A 16,001-nucleotide genomic window follows, 5' to 3' on the forward strand; every position below is an offset into this window, starting at 1 on the left:
TAAAAATGCCCCCCAGAAAGCATGAGAGTAGGAAGTAATTGTGTACATGCTAAGGGGTGGAAAGCGTTTAAACTGGCATCACCATAAAGGAGTACAGATCTCATAATTACACTCAGAAAGAAACATTAAAGAAGTCATGAAAGAAGATGAAGGGAAACTCACCAACAGAACACCTGACAAGCACAAAAACACTGAGGAAAAGGCTGAAGGGGAAATGTTCATATATGCAAGGGTAATTGGAACTGGGAATAAACACATCTCCTGCTCTTTCATTTCCACCCATTCAGGGAAACAGCACTTTTACACTTTTTTACACAATAAGCACTTTGTGAACATGTCGTTTGTTTCTATCCTAAGAGGCAAGAAAAACATTACAGCCTAGGAATTATTCAAGAACAGTTTGTTTCCAAAGTTTCTTCCAGCTAGTTCCCTAGCAGCTCACCTCTCGCGTCCTCACAGTCCCCTCAGCAGCAGTCGTGGTGGCAGCATAAGGCCCCTCCCTGTAAGCTGCTTCCAGAAGCTTCCAGCAGCCTGCCACACAGCTCTGCTGACTAGGGCCAACACCCTCCCCACACCAGAAGACAAAACATCCACACAACTGCTGAACCAAAGCCTCCAAGGGACTTTTTAAACGAGGTTAGTTGCTACTGGAGGAGCAGCTGTGGATCATGCAGGTGATCAGGTGACTCTACCTAGTGCTTCATCACCTGGGCCACGTGAATCCTGAGTTTCCACCAAAAGCAACCCACTCTTTGACCTTTTTACGGAAATGTTTTTGACTGACTAGTGAAAAGGAGACAGTGAGGCAACTATGTTGTTGCAGGTGGAAAGGTGACTTTCCCAATCTCTGAATTCCAACCTGACTACTTCAAATACTGCCAGCTCTGAGCCAGGCCAGCTCAAAGCACTTCGGAGCCAGTGGCTCTCTGTAAAAGGTTCAACACTCATTTGACAGTATAAAACCCCAACGCAGCTCCCCAGTCTAAATTAAATTAGAATTTAAGATGATTCCACAGAAGTACACATCAATGCAGCCAAAAATTTTCACGTGGCTCCCCGGCTGTTCTCTTCCTCGTAGCTCCCCTGGTGGCCCCGGTATCTGTTGGCAGGTACATGGGCTTCAGCAAACAAACCTCCAGGCGTGCAGGTAAATCAGACATTAGTGACCAGTGTAAATACACAAACGGGTTTTGGGGATATTTCTCAAGATCTTTTAACAAATACCTAATTTGAGATCGTGAATTGCACACCAAATTACTCCACATCAAGTCCTGTCATTTTTTCCTGCAAACTGTCACATGGTTGAAGAAGATGCTTGAGCATATAAAAATGTGCTGAAATTGGCTTGGAAGAGGGATTACAGCAGCTGCAGAATTTCTTCACTGGACTAAGCAAGTCTTCTAAAAGATGCTTTAATATGCCAAGACCAATACTACAGGTGAAAAACTGAGAACAAATAGGGGCCACAAAAGCCACATTCTGATGGGTTAGTCTTGAAAGGGCATGCTAGTGCTGTCAGAGCTAGTAAGAACAACCTGAACAGTAGAAGTTAACAGCCAAAGGAAGCCAGGACACAGCAGCCAGAGAGATGGAGACGAAGGTTTGGTGATGTCATCCAAGGAGATGGCAGGGAGACATACACGATAGTCAATTTAGGGAAGTGGACTCCACTTGTCAGCTTTGTCTTTGTAATCAAGCAAACCAGAAGGGCAGCAGCTAGAATAGTCTGTACACTGAAGTCTGGCAAGGAAACAGTAATTCAATGAAGCCTTGCCTGTAATGCCTACAGCAGAGGAGATGCTTTTTTTTTTTGAAAAAAAAAAAAAAACTTCCCTGACACAGGCTCTGAAAATAGTGGTACCATATTGTGAGCAATAACAACTGCAAAGTATTCTATTCTTGGTTAATAAATGGCAACTGTTCCCTGAAAGTAACTGGCCATGAACTACACAGATTAACATTGTATCTCACACAGTTTAACAAATATAACTGGGTGTAGCTGTGATTTTTTTTCCCTCTTTTTAAATCAGAAAGCATTAACTCTTTGGAATTCTTAGGATAGAACCAACTCTGGTAAAAGTGAGAGGCTGGAACTTCAGTCAAAATAAGTTTTTAAGGAATGAACTAGCACACAGAAGCAACACAACACCTCAACAAATTAAAATGCCTTCTTTGGTGTTTTCCTACTCTCTCTGAAAATAAACAGCAGCAGTCTGTAAGCTTGCACATTACCACAGAATAGTGAGCCTGCTTATCAGGTCACTCTCTCTAGGACATAGAGAAGTAATGCTCATATCCACGACAAACTGAAAGCACAGGGACCAAGACCTGCTCTAAGTGCTAGACATGTGCCTTTCTTCCTCCTAAACTATTTCCTCTCTTCCTGTGTGAAGAGGGCAGAGTAGTTTAACAAAGAAAGCATTTTTCACCTTATTGTGATTTCCCTGTTGTTGTGATGTTTGAAACTAGAATGGGAACGACCAGCTGAGAACATGCCTCCAGTTGTAGCTCTAGCATGAATAGACAGATTCTGACTAAAGTACTGAAATTCAAGGTGCTTGAGGTTATACAGTAGCAAGAAACAAAGCAGAAGAAAGGCTTTCACGGGTTATACTGCAGTTGAGAAATCCTATTTGCCAGGCATTACATGTGGATTGCTCCTTGATTCAAAAACAAGTAACATCTTATGTATAGAAAGATGCCTAAAGAAGAAAGAGGGGGATGCTTATGTAAAAGGTTTATTGTAAGAGGCAACCTTTTTAAGATTAATCAAAGACTATTTGCTATGCAAGTAACATCAGTGTAAGACAGCAAGGCTGTCTTACACTGCATAAGTGTATGAGTACGCAAAGCATACCCATTAACCTTTGGAAAGGAAAGCTTGTCAAAACACTTAAAATGTGCATATAAGGAGACACAGACATTATAAAAAAGGTACCCATTTATTCAAGGTATGACAAGTATATTTACAATATTAATTTGCTCAGAATAAGATCCATCCTTATGATTTTTGAAGCAGCAGTTATAAATTACATTTAAAAGGGGAAAAGTTCCAAACATGTTTCTGTTAGAGATTTTTACAGTGACAGAAACATTTAAGGCTAAGTAGTTTTGACTGTTGCTGCCACCCACATTTATCTTGACAAAACCACCTGAAAGACAATGTTACCTTGAGGGATAAAGACAAAGCTAAATTCAACATACAATTTTGTTCCCTCAGATGCTTCTCACAACAATTCACATCTGACAAAAACCGACTTTTTAAAAATAAATAATGAATTAAATAGAGGCAAGATGAGCTGCCTACAGAGGGCTAGAAGATCATACACAGTGCCTTCATCGCCTCTGAAAGATATGAGATTTCTTGTTGGTGAGTGTACTTCAGCTTACCACGTGATTTGCTTTCAGTCAGAGTTCCAGAGTCATGTGGTACAATCCACCTCTCCCATTAGATTATTTTTCAAAAGACAGGAAGAAAAATCTTCAGGTAGCTGACTTCTAATGTAAATACTGCTTTAAACAGTACTTGATTCCCACAGTAAGGACCACTGCTCTACCAAAGCAGATACGATGAGTTCGCCGAACAGTTGTAGTGTTATTTCTAGTCATTTAGCACTCAACAGATCTGCAGGAGCAGTTAAAATTGGTTCATCTCTGAGGTAGGAGCCACAAGTCATATTTACTCCTGTCTGTAAACTGTAACAGACAAACGCTATCAGGCAAATATAGCCAACTTTTCATATACACATTCATAAAAACTGATTTTTTCAGATGTTCATTATAAATGTCATGGCATATTTTTCCCCCACTGAATTATTTTGTGCCTGTTTGAGAAGAAAGCAAATTAAGTATGGAAGCTAGAAATAGTAGGCTGCAGGCATTAATGCAGTTGTAGTGAAAAAACTTATGCCTTATACAAAAAACTTTGTAGCAACTTCCAGAATGGTTAGTATGTGAGGATTCTTCTTACAGTTGTTCTGAAAAAATACCAATTTTAACTGTATAATAAAAAATCTGTCAGACCTTTAAGACTACATAGCTACTTGAAACACTACCATTGCATTTAATTAAGTTTTTAGCATTATACTTAAGGAAAAAAAGTTAAGAACAACAGAAAACCGCAAGACCTTCACAAATACAACTTTTTTTTTAAAGTGAGGACGCTATGAAACTAAATCTATTGGAAGTGCACAATGTTTAACATTCCAGTAGAAGCAGAAATTTGACCTTCACGTTATTAGGGGACATTTATTCCAAGTTAAATAAGAATCTCTAACAGCTAAATTGTTATGAATGACAGAAGTTTTAAATTATTTGAAGATAACCCAAGTAACAATTTACTAAACACATTGAGATTGACACTTGATCTTTAGTTGGCCTGTTAGCACAATTTACTCCCAATGGACTCACATACACAGAATTTTAAGTTTTCCTTTTATTACTGTAAAAAATAAAAGTCAATTTGTAGTTCCAGAATAAACAAAGAAACCTTAGCTTCAAACCATTTAAAAACAAATGTTCATATTTTGATAAGATGCATTTCACAAGGTTCATGTCAGCACCTTAACCAAATGCATGTTTTGTGAACCAAATATATTTCAAAGTTCTTGTTAGTGAGAAGGGGCTACATTCTCACCCAGATGCAGACATAATACAAGGAGAACAAACTGGAAGGAGCATAAGTCAGTTTCCAGAGTTCCCTCTTGAACTCTACACATTCAGAACCAACATTTAAGACTGAAGTTAAAGATTGACCTTTTGCGTATTCCAAAAAGGAAGGCAAATACAAACTTACATTTGGCTTTGAAACATTAAGATAACAATGTTTTATTTCAGCCACATATTTACAAAAATGTTTACAACAGAACAGTGTAGGGTTTCCTTTTTTGTCACAATACACTTAAAGATGAACAGTCATCTTAACTTTCATGCAAGAGACACATCTCTTGTTACACAAGAAGTTTTCTTTTTTTTTTTTTTTGCACACTGAGGGTAGCAAGCAGAGGGTTGGATAAGTTGGGATCACCCTTAAAAATGGAGGCCTGTTTGCTCTACTGCACCTTGACAATAAGGAGGTAAAGTACAGGCACCTTTAAATCCAAAAAGGTTCATTGCCTCTAGCATGTTTTCAAAAAAAATCAACAAAAATAGTCTTGAACAGTTGTAACATGTTATTCCATGACTTTCACCTCTTCAGTTTACTTCCTGAACTCTGGAGTTACTTTTCCTAGAAGCATACTTGATGAGCTTCTTTTCTAATGTTATTGTTGACTATACATTTTAAATTAAACTGTTACATAAAGAATGTTACAAGCTTTTCCTTTGTACACAACTTACTCTTTGTGCTGAGTATTCTTCAAAAGGATTTATAAATAATACAGTAAGTTTAGAATCAGTCTTCTGCTGTCTTGTCATTATACCATGTTGTTGCTTTCTCCAACTTTATCTACAAGCTGCAGAAAAGGAGAAAAGTAGAAAAGTTTTAGACTGCATTACATTTATGTACAGTGTAATTACTCTCAAATATAACTTGCTATTTGCACAGTTAATATGCGACTGAAAATGAGAGTCAAATAATACTCACCAAGATTTCATGATTTAAGTTTGTGAAAATTAAAAGTCTTACATTGCAACTGTGTTTCTGCATGACATTTTTCTCATATAGACATTAACAGTGCAACATGAAGATGCAACAGAATGAAAAAGGAAATAAGAATGCAGATACCACTGCTAGCTTAATGATTAAAACAAAACAATACAGTATCAGCCACACATGCATTAGTAGACCAAGTAAGATATTTCAACTGACCATTACTGTGGATTCTCTTCTGAGCCTACGTAGGCTTTGAATAAAACATTAACAATTATCTTGTTATAACAAGATTTAACCCCATTATGATCAAATTAAATGAGTAGACAAGATCAATTGACAAGTGAAGCATTCAATTGATCACAAATGAGCCAGAACTTGGCCTAAACTGTAGGATTGGAACAGATGATCTTAAACACTAATTTTTAAAAAAGACTATTTACATCTGAGTTATACCCGCTATTTATTTTTAAGTAGTAGCTATTAAAACTGTAGCTTTGAAAACCAGGGTTAAAAATATTTATGGCAAAATACATACAGAAATTAGCACAGTAAAAGTAGTTGACCAAAACACCCTACCTAGGTTAGCATCTTTCTGGCACCTGTTAACTGTCTTCAAAGCCCTGACTACTTAAATCAAGAAAATGGAAAACTGCATTTGAAAGAAGTACAAAGCTTAGTAAATAGCAAGAATTAATCTGGTACAAGGGACCTGAATAAATATTGTACTTGATGAATGAGTATGAATCATAAGAGTTTCTGGATTCACCATACAAGGTATGTGTTAACAGTGAACAATCCTCTTTGCTTTCACATGCCACTTTTCACATATATCCAAATACTGCACAAAGGAGAACAGTGCCCTTCTCATTTGACAGACAGTAGATCAGGCACAGAACAGTGGCACAGTTTGCCTCTTTGTGGTCACCTCAGGCCAACAGTGAGGCAGGAATCAGAACCCTGGCATTCTGAGTCACAATTCAGCGCTCTTTCTACTTCACAACGCTTAAGCAGGGGCAACTTCCACAACAGTGTCTTTTTGTTCCTTTTACATTTAAAATCCTCTCACTGGGAATGAAGTTCATCTGTATGGTGCAAGACCTATACAGGAATACAACTTTGGAGCAGTGAATCTGAGTATATCTGCTTTAATTCCAATACATTTCTACTATTGCAAAACAATGGAATAACAATAATTACAAAAAAACAGTAAAAGCTTCAAATTTTACGTCGAGTACCAAACACTTACCGAGCTTATACCAGGTAAATTCAAGAGAGAACCAAGGACTGGAACTCTTCTAATAAAACCAACCACCACAGGAAAGAACCCCCTTTAGGTAAGATATCAGAAGATTATTATTAGTTTTATAATTAGACTGTTCCAATGTTGCTGTGAAATGAAGAAATAGAAGTTAACTTTAAAACCAAGATTATTAAAGTCCTGTAGCTTCTTCACTGAAAGTTATTTTACCAAATAAATGAACACATTCAGCAGAGAAAGGAAAAAACCACAAAAAGCTTTTTTAAATGGACATAAACATTTTCTTCATAACTCTGAGTCAGTTCTTCAAAAAAAGTAACTAAGTGAATATCCAACTTAATTAACAGAACTGATGCTCCCAACTAACAACACATTCTTGCAATACTCAATGTAAAAACACTTCAAGTTAATTCCAAGTAATTCCCTTTGAAACTATATATAGCAATCTTCATATTTATAAATAAAATTAAGCATGACAGTTGAACATTCACTTCTTTGACAAATTCACATAAAGTCAGAAATTTGAACAATGAGCCAGGGTTGCTGCCTAGGATAGCTGCTATGGTCTAACATCCACTTTGTATCTGCAGCAGTAAAAAGAAATTTCTGTGGCAGTTTCTCAGCTGTTTGCAGTCAACTGTTGCAATTCAGCTGCTATTGGCATTCTGAGTTGAGCTATACTCTCTCCATAGAACAAGGATTAACACATAATGAAACCTCAGTCACATCAGAACAGCGAGATTTCACTATTCACCATCCTCTTACTGGTAAGAGCTTTTTGCTGAGCATATCTTAAATATACCAGCAACGTGTCCTTGTGATTTCTTATTATTCAAAAAAACCAGATCATTTCACTGATCCAGTAAATCATGATATGCAGGGCACATGAACCGCTTGTAAGACACTTAAACAGTTGGTATAGCCAAGAATAAGAAATAGTCATTATGGGTAGGATAGTTTTTAGCCATAACTTTGGATGTCTGTAATCTGAACACGGCTCCAAAAGCAGTTTAGAGTATAACAAGAAACTGTACTGTAATAGCCTTCTCCAGTGAATAAGATTTAAGCGCATGAAGGTATGGTGAAGGACTAAACCTCTGATAGGAAACTTGTGGCAGTATCTTAAATAAAAAAGGGACAGACATTCCAGATTTACTAGAATTTACTTACTCCAAATCAGAGTAAGAGAGCAGTCATGGCTCTCTCACTTCGGTGAGATGATACATGCTAAATAAATGAAATCATTGCAATCATGTCACCTCTTTCGTATTTTTGGTCACCAGTACCTAACCTTTGTTTTGTGCACAACAGGGGCTCTGCTATTACTTCTACAGGGTATGTGAAAAATGATTGTGTAAAAGTAGTCCAGCTATACGAGATGACAACCTACACACAAAAATTCTTCAGCGACCAGAACACCTAGTGGAACTGTTTTTAGAGGTTTACAAATCATAAGACTGAATAAAGGATAATACAGTATCACCCAAATGCACCTTAGCTGAAGTAGTTAGTAGAACAACTAAATTGCTCCTGATAAATATAAAGGCTTTTCATATAAAAATCCTGGCAAGCCATGTAACTGAAGTCATTAGGACATGCAGAAATTCCCACCCTCACAACAGGCTGATACAACAAATCCAAAACTGCATATGCTGATCTTGTATTCCTTGGGCCTAAGGGAATTATGTACTTCACAGACCAGTGATAACCATGAAGATTTCCTGGTATGCAAACAAGCTGGGTGATCCTGAGGAATTGTGTAAAATGGTGCATGAGGAAAGGAACCGTTTTTTCCTTTTTCAGAAAGGAAAAAGTTGCCAAAAAGGTGACCTTGGTTGAAATGAATGAATCAAGCAAAACAAAACACCTTTGTTTGAAGTAGTAGCTAGCCAACATTGTAGCAAGAGATTAAGATTCTGACAACTATTAAGCACTAGAAGAGATTGTCTAGATACATTTTAAGTTAAAACATGTGAGAAGCATTCACCTAGAATTATTTATCCACTGTTGATACTCTTCTGGATAAGAGATAGTCCTATTGACTTAAGGAAAACTACTGACCTTCTTTAATCCCTTCAACATTATTTTACCCTGATAGCCCCTAGCTAGCACAAACAGATAATCCATGAATAATCATATTTGCTTAGACATAGCAATTTATAATTCTGTTTGGAAAGATACTCTACTCCACTTGGTACTGGCTGATTAAACCCAAGTGACATGTGCAAGAAGTGACAACGTATTCAGTGAAATAGTGATTTCCAGAACATTTGCAGTAATGTTGAGTTCAGAATAATGCAGTGTAAAACAATAAGAAATGTGTTAAAACTGCAAGACAAATTTTCAGAAATCTGTATGTTCAATAGGAAACAAGGTAAATACTCGAGATATCTCAAGAGTTTAAATGTCAGATTAACATACCATTTTACTAAGTAGAAGAAAGAGTAGTATGAATGCAATGTTTTGATTTCAGGTACAAGCGACTTATTTAGCCAGCAGCTGAACACTGAAAAAGATTCAGTGGGCCTTGTATTAGATTAATAAGTATTAACTGAACAGTCTTCTTCTGACTAGAAGTCCAAGAACCAATAAAAGCCCCCGTTCTTTCTTATTAGCACACTTTCTACTTTGTTTTCCAGAGTATGGAGCTTCAACCATGGAAGTGTAAATAAAAATATATACACATTGTAAGGGATTCACCCTTACAATTACATTTAAGAAGTGCAATGACATGTTGTGCCAGATGCACCATATTTCTTCTAACATGTATAAAGATGTAACACATACAAAGATTGCTGTTCAAGAACAAGAAAATTCATAATTAATGCATTTTGGACAACAGTAACTAAAACCAGCACCTCATACATTCTAACTATCCTAGGGCACAAGTGTGATGAAACATTACACACACCATCTTTCCACAGGGCTACCACAGTAATTAAAAGTAAGTTTACAAAACCAGGATGTCTGTAACCAACTATTTTGCCTCATTTATCAAAGAGAAGAGCAAACTCTCCACCAAAAAAAAAAACACCCTAGGTATTTAAGTTGCCTATAAGAAGAAAATACTTAAACTTAGCACTGCTAACAATTTGGGCTCCCAAATAGTTTGAAGCTGTACAATTATTTGATTAGATATAAGCAACATTACCAAAATCATTTTGGTATCTGCCTCACAAACATCAGCAGATTTGAGTCCTGAATAACACCAAATTTTCACCTCTTGCAAATGTAAGCCAACAACTTCAAATGAAGATCCTTCAAAAGTTAGCATTCAAATAATGTTATTTTGCCAGTTGCAATACAGCACCACTAAACAAATACATTTATTTTTTCACATACCAATACAGAAAGCAATTTGGAAAGAAGTCTTACCTGAATAATAGGAAGAACCCATAAATTTCAAGGATCATTCCTATCAAAGGCCAACCAATGAGAACTATGAGCACACCACCCAGGAAAAAGCCTGTTGCTTTCATTTTGTGTTTTGGAAGAAGAATCTAAATGTTCTTTCTAAACCAATAACAAAAGCCAAGCCAGCCACAAATAAAACCTAGAAGAGAAAAACCAACCAAATAAAGAAAACAGCTAATTATATTCCTAAGTTTAGAATGCATATATGTTCTAAAACATTAGATTGCATTTTTGCACAACTTATTTTAATACCAAGATTGATAACAAGAGAGAATTTGGCAGTGTTTTCTTTTGTAAACTCCATCTTAAAGCACTGTACCTGGCATTCTAAATTTTTCACCTATCTGCTTAAAAAAATAGCAAGAAGTGTACCTTTGTGGTCTCTGACAAACACATAGAAGTCAGAAAACCTGGTGACAACAGTTGTCTTTCCTGTAAGATAAGTACCCTCGTTATCCACAATTGGTGCTGAAGCTTAGTTTTAGGAATCTTAGCTGTCAATGGTACTGGGAACAGACATGCCACAAAAGCACCTCTGTTCTGCAGCATGGCCACCTGCAAAAGCTCATGCTGATCAGTGGAAAGGCAAAACAGGAAAAAAGCTGTAGGATATTATCAGTTACCTTCCTTAGCTTTAACTATTTACTAGACCCAATACAGGCTGAACACTATCATGCTACTCCAGACTATTTAAAGCCACTTTAAGCATCTTTCAGCAACCAGGAAGTTATTTCATCCTGTAAGCATAAACCTGGCCAACATTTTTGCTGAAGAGGGATAGTATCTCAGATTTTACTCAAGATTAACATAAACCTGAACTTCATCCATTAATGTTATTTAAGAAACTTTCTTACCACTTCTTTTTTAAAAAAACTCTAAGGATACAGTACCTTTTCTTGCATTATCTTTGGCTACCACAGAGCCTTTCATTGTCTCTTCCTACCTATTCATCATTTTCCCTAAACTGGATCTCATATTTCCACCTTCCATTAAGAAAAAATACGTGTTATTTTATTTCTTACTCTTTCACCATGCACCCAAATTCAAATGCATACTTTTGAATTTTCCTCCAGGAAATCTGAGTGTTCGATGCTGCTGCCACAGAAAGAAACTGATCAGTTTTGACCACAGACTTTTAGGTATCAGCAAAAGAGGACACAAGTGTCTTTCAGGCTGTGTGCTTTGACTGGCTGGCAAAGCTAGGAACAGCAGAGGCACAGCAATATCTGATTTAGGAAACACCATGTTATTTTTCATTTGTTTTGCATTGGGAATTTTATGCATCAGCACTAGGATTTTTTTTTTAATCCTGCTTAAGCAAAAACTTCCATTTGGTAAAGACTGAAGATATTACAGCTCTCTACTACAGCTCACTACTATGAAAGGCAATTGGCTCTTCTAAGCCCAGATCAAGAATTCACACTTCTCTCTTCCCTGATAAAGCACAGCAAAACAACGTTTAACAGAACACACAGAACATGTTAGTATTGTTATCCAAATAGATACTTAGCTTTGACAGTTACAAGATCACAAAAAAAGAAACATCTTAGTAATGACAGCCAACCTAAAAATCTTATTTGCATCAGCATAACAACTGTAAAACAAGGTGTTGCTTGTCTGAACAACATACCAAAGGCCTGACCTGGAGGTATGATGTTAGATTGATATGAGCTGCTCTAACTTTAATTGGGAAAAGTGATTCACTCAAATCATGAGCATAACTCCTTTACACCAAGTTACCACAGTATTTTTGTGACCTAGTTTCAATTTAACGTATTAAACTAAAAAGAGAACAATATATCATATACTTAACTATGAGCAGTGCAGAATCTAAGACTGAAGAGTACACACTTACATTTCCAATAGCCAGAAGGGCTTTGTCAAAGAAGAGTATCATTCCAAAGAAAAGGAAAAACACTCCAAAGCCTGTTAAACCCATTCCAATCTCTGCAAAAAGAAACAAGATCAAGTATGTAACAGAACATGGCACCAGAAGAACTCATGCATAAAAATCGTGAGAAACCTGCAACATCTAATAAAGACATTTTAAATTCACAGACAAGCTCACAGACTATTTCATGACTACTTAAACTTTTCTGAGTGTACAAACAAAGCAGTCTTGTAGATATGTTATTTCAATACCAGCTAGAGAAAGACTAGCCGGTGGAAGCTGCTTATCATAAAAAGGATATATTTGAAACTATATACTGAAACTGAGCGCAACAAAAGCATGTATGCATATACACATATGGCAAAGATCCCTTTTGATTTACTGCTAGCATAGAGAAAAGAATTTTATGAACAAATGAAACCTTGATTTCCATTTGCAACTCTTATCCCATTTGTTTGTTGCAGTAACACAAGTAACCCATCCTTCCCATCCCTGAGGCCTCACATGGCACTTCCACCCAACTTCTGGATTAAACACCATTCCAGACAAATGCTGTAGGCCCCTTCCAAATTGCATGTGCTGACTGCTGTTGAATATTAGCTTGGGTTCCCTGCCAGTTGTCACAAAACTTGCAGATACTCTGAGTTCTGCCTGTCTGAAAAGGTTGGTCAAGAAACACTAGGTAGGCAAGAGTAGGACAGAAGCTTTGCTTGTCTGGGAAACCAGGCTAGAAGTGTCAAGCTATGATTAAAGATACCATTTAGCAATAGCCTCCAAGGCATTTTGAAGAACATACATACAAATACATCCTACTATTAAACTTAAATTTTTAAGGCCTTCCTCTGACTCTCACACAGACTGAATGCAGAGGAAAAGGAACAGCAGCAACCTGGCTGCAAAAGCCTTTGCATTTATCCATGCGCTCACCGTTACATTACCACTGTCCTTATGACTAGAGAATTTAGAAACCTACAGGATAAATAAACAACAGCATTATTAGAGATGGGTTGGCAATCCAGCATACATTGGAGATACCAGTACTTTTGTATGGCCTAGCCTCAAAAACAAACAACCCAAAACCTTCACCACTACTCTTAGCCAAATTAAAGCCAGAACAGTTATCTGCAGGTATTTTTTTTTTTGCCCTTTTGACTGCAATGTTGAGTTACTTGATTATTTATTGTTGCTTGAAGAGCTTAGCAGAAAAGTAGTATCATAGTGCCTATTTCAGACTTGTATACAACAAAAAAGTTTATTTGTAGCAAATAAATTCAGAACAGCTCAGAGTACAGAAACATTAAAATTCCCCAACTTCCTCAAGGGCTTGTCTTTCAGCAAGGCTGCAGACCACAGTGTTAAATCTGTAATTGTACAATATTGTCTACCACATTAAACCTATGCTATGAACATTTTAACCACTCAGGATTAAAACTACTACATAACCCATTACAATTAAGCAGACATTTACAATATTTATGATGAAACATAGATGAATTGCAAGTTGTATTTTCAATGAAACTGCTGACTGAAACTAATACAACAATTGCTGTCTGCCCTTTTCTCTAGTGCTCTTTACTTCAGAAGCAGCAAGAAACAATCTGGGAGGAAAATACTTGGAGGCAGGGCTCCAAAAGAGTTACCAGCTGCCAGTAAGACAGATTTGCAACCCTTGGAAGCGACTATTCATTCCTCCTTCAGAAACAGCACAAAGTAGGGATCTAGCAAGAAGCAGAGGCTGACTCCCAACAGCTGCTGCACTTATTACTCTACACTCTCCTGTATTCACCTGAAACACATTTGTAATCACCTACTGCTACAACAGATTCAGATTCTCTTCAGAAGCCAACCATATTCTCTGGTTAGCAGAGGGGGAAAAAAAAGAACGAAAAGAGCCCACCATTATCATGCTAAAAATTACTGCTGAAAGCAGATGAGATATTGGCAGAGGGAAGTACTTCTGAACTCATCTCAAAGAAATGTTACTAATCAGATTCATATTAGAATTCAGATCCAGCCCCCCCAAGAATATAAAGTTAAGTATGACTAGCATTGCTACTGTGTACATCATCTTTGCAAACAATAAAGAAGGAAGTATTATAGAGGGTGTGAGCTGGTTTTGAATGCCTTCTCCCTCCCACACCAGAATATTACTATATTACTCAAATACAGCTTCAGTGTCTAGAACACAGAAACACACACTAACCACTTGATGTTCTGATTTTTATTTTTTTTAAGCAACTGATTTCCTGAGAGGTGGGAGCAATGCTTTCTCAATGCTTCTGTGAAAATTCCATGAGCTGTGAGAATATTGCAGCACTACATCAAAATCACTTAGCAAGTACTAAAACTTAAGATACACTGGTTGTGAAAGTTCAGGGAAAACAATAGCACGTCCTTTGGTATGAAAACAAGAATAGAATCATGCACTATAGTCCTTCAGAAGCTTTAGATTTTTTTTTTTCAAATGTCAACTAATGCAGTGTGCCTCTCCAGGTACTTATCACATGACTTCACTAATGACTCTACAGCTAACTATTTTCTTCCAAGCAGGAGCGAGTTTCAAAATATCTGAAGAGATCTCTGGAACTTCAGAGAAATAATTCGAAAACCCCAAACTATACCATATTTACCTACTACTCTTGGCGCAGAGAGTTAAAGGCAGTAGAGCCAGCACAAGGAGTTAGGTGAAGGTCCTAAACAAGAAAAGTAAAAACAGAGAACAGATCTCTTCATCATGAAGAGATTTTTGTTTCCTCCAATTAACAGTCTGGACACGATGATAGGTGAATGGACAAAAGCAAAGCCCAAAATGATTTAATGGGTCACAAAACTGAAATTAACATTAAACAGCTAGTACCTATTCAGTAACGAAGCATGAAATCAGCTCAAAAAATCCTCTACCTGGAATCTTGCTAGCCTGCTTTGCTGCCCACCTTCATCCTTTGCCTTAGCTGGGTTTTCAGTATCTTTTCTCAGTACCCAGCTATCAAAATAAACTCAGATATAAACTTTATTTTTTTTACAGCTTTTACACATCCTCCTTCAAGTGACACTACAGTGGTTATTGCACAGCCTTATTTCCTTTCACAGCAGCCATACTAGAAAAGGACCATGTGCGTGCTATTAGTTTAAACCAGAAGCCTAACGTTCTCCTTTACCTGGCAGTTTACATACCTGTGGACCCTCTTTGATTTCTTTGTGTTTTCCCTTTCAGCATCTCTAACTCCCAGTAGAGACAAGACCACACTACCATACAAGTTTTTATTTACTTTAGATTACGTGGCTGGCCCTCTCCCTATAACCCCTTCAACGCCACCTGTGAACTTCTACTTCAACGGGAGCAAGCTGTAAGCGGCACCGTGCAGTCACCGAAGGGGGACCTACAGAAAACCTCTGACGCTCACCCAGGAAGTGCATTAGAAGGGGTCGACCTGCCAGCTACTGCTCGTTCAGCACTGAACTCCCATTCATTCTGCTCTATTCTAACCACTCTCAGAGCCCCACGGGGAGGCTCTCAAAGCCCAACACAGCACCACAAGGCGAAGGGCACCGGCACCAGTACCGGGCCGGCACCGCTCCGCTCCGCTCCCCCGGCCCGGCCCGGCCCGCCCAGCCTCGGCTGCGGCGCCCCAGCGCCGGGCCCCCCTTCAGCGCCCCCGGGCCGGGCGCGGCGCTCACTCTGCGTGTCCGACAGCGAGATCATGGCGGCGGCGGCAGGAGAAGCAAACGGCGGCGGGAGTACAGCAGCGGCGACGGCTGCAGCAGCCACGTCCTCCGGAAACACGCAGCCCCTGCGCCTCGCCGCCGGCTGAAAGGAGGCCGGCAGCGGAAGAGGCGGGGCCCGG

General features: G+C 38.1%; 1 protein-coding gene across 1 annotated transcript; it reads right to left on the bottom strand.

The window, feature by feature from the left end:
* Positions 1-2,927: 2,927 nt before the first annotated feature.
* Positions 2,928-15,995, bottom strand: GOLT1B (golgi transport 1B). The gene is given in 6 exon segments (XM_040565816.1): positions 2,928-5,453; positions 6,840-6,921; positions 10,227-10,338; positions 10,341-10,404; positions 12,121-12,212; positions 15,835-15,995. Coding segments are annotated over 6 exon segments (414 nt in total). The 5' UTR covers positions 15,860-15,995; the 3' UTR covers positions 2,928-5,414.
* Positions 15,996-16,001: the final 6 nt, after the last annotated feature.

Source organism: Cygnus olor, chromosome 1 (assembly GCF_009769625.2).
Source record: "Cygnus olor isolate bCygOlo1 chromosome 1, bCygOlo1.pri.v2, whole genome shotgun sequence".
Classification (NCBI taxonomy): Eukaryota; Metazoa; Chordata; class Aves; order Anseriformes; family Anatidae; genus Cygnus; species Cygnus olor.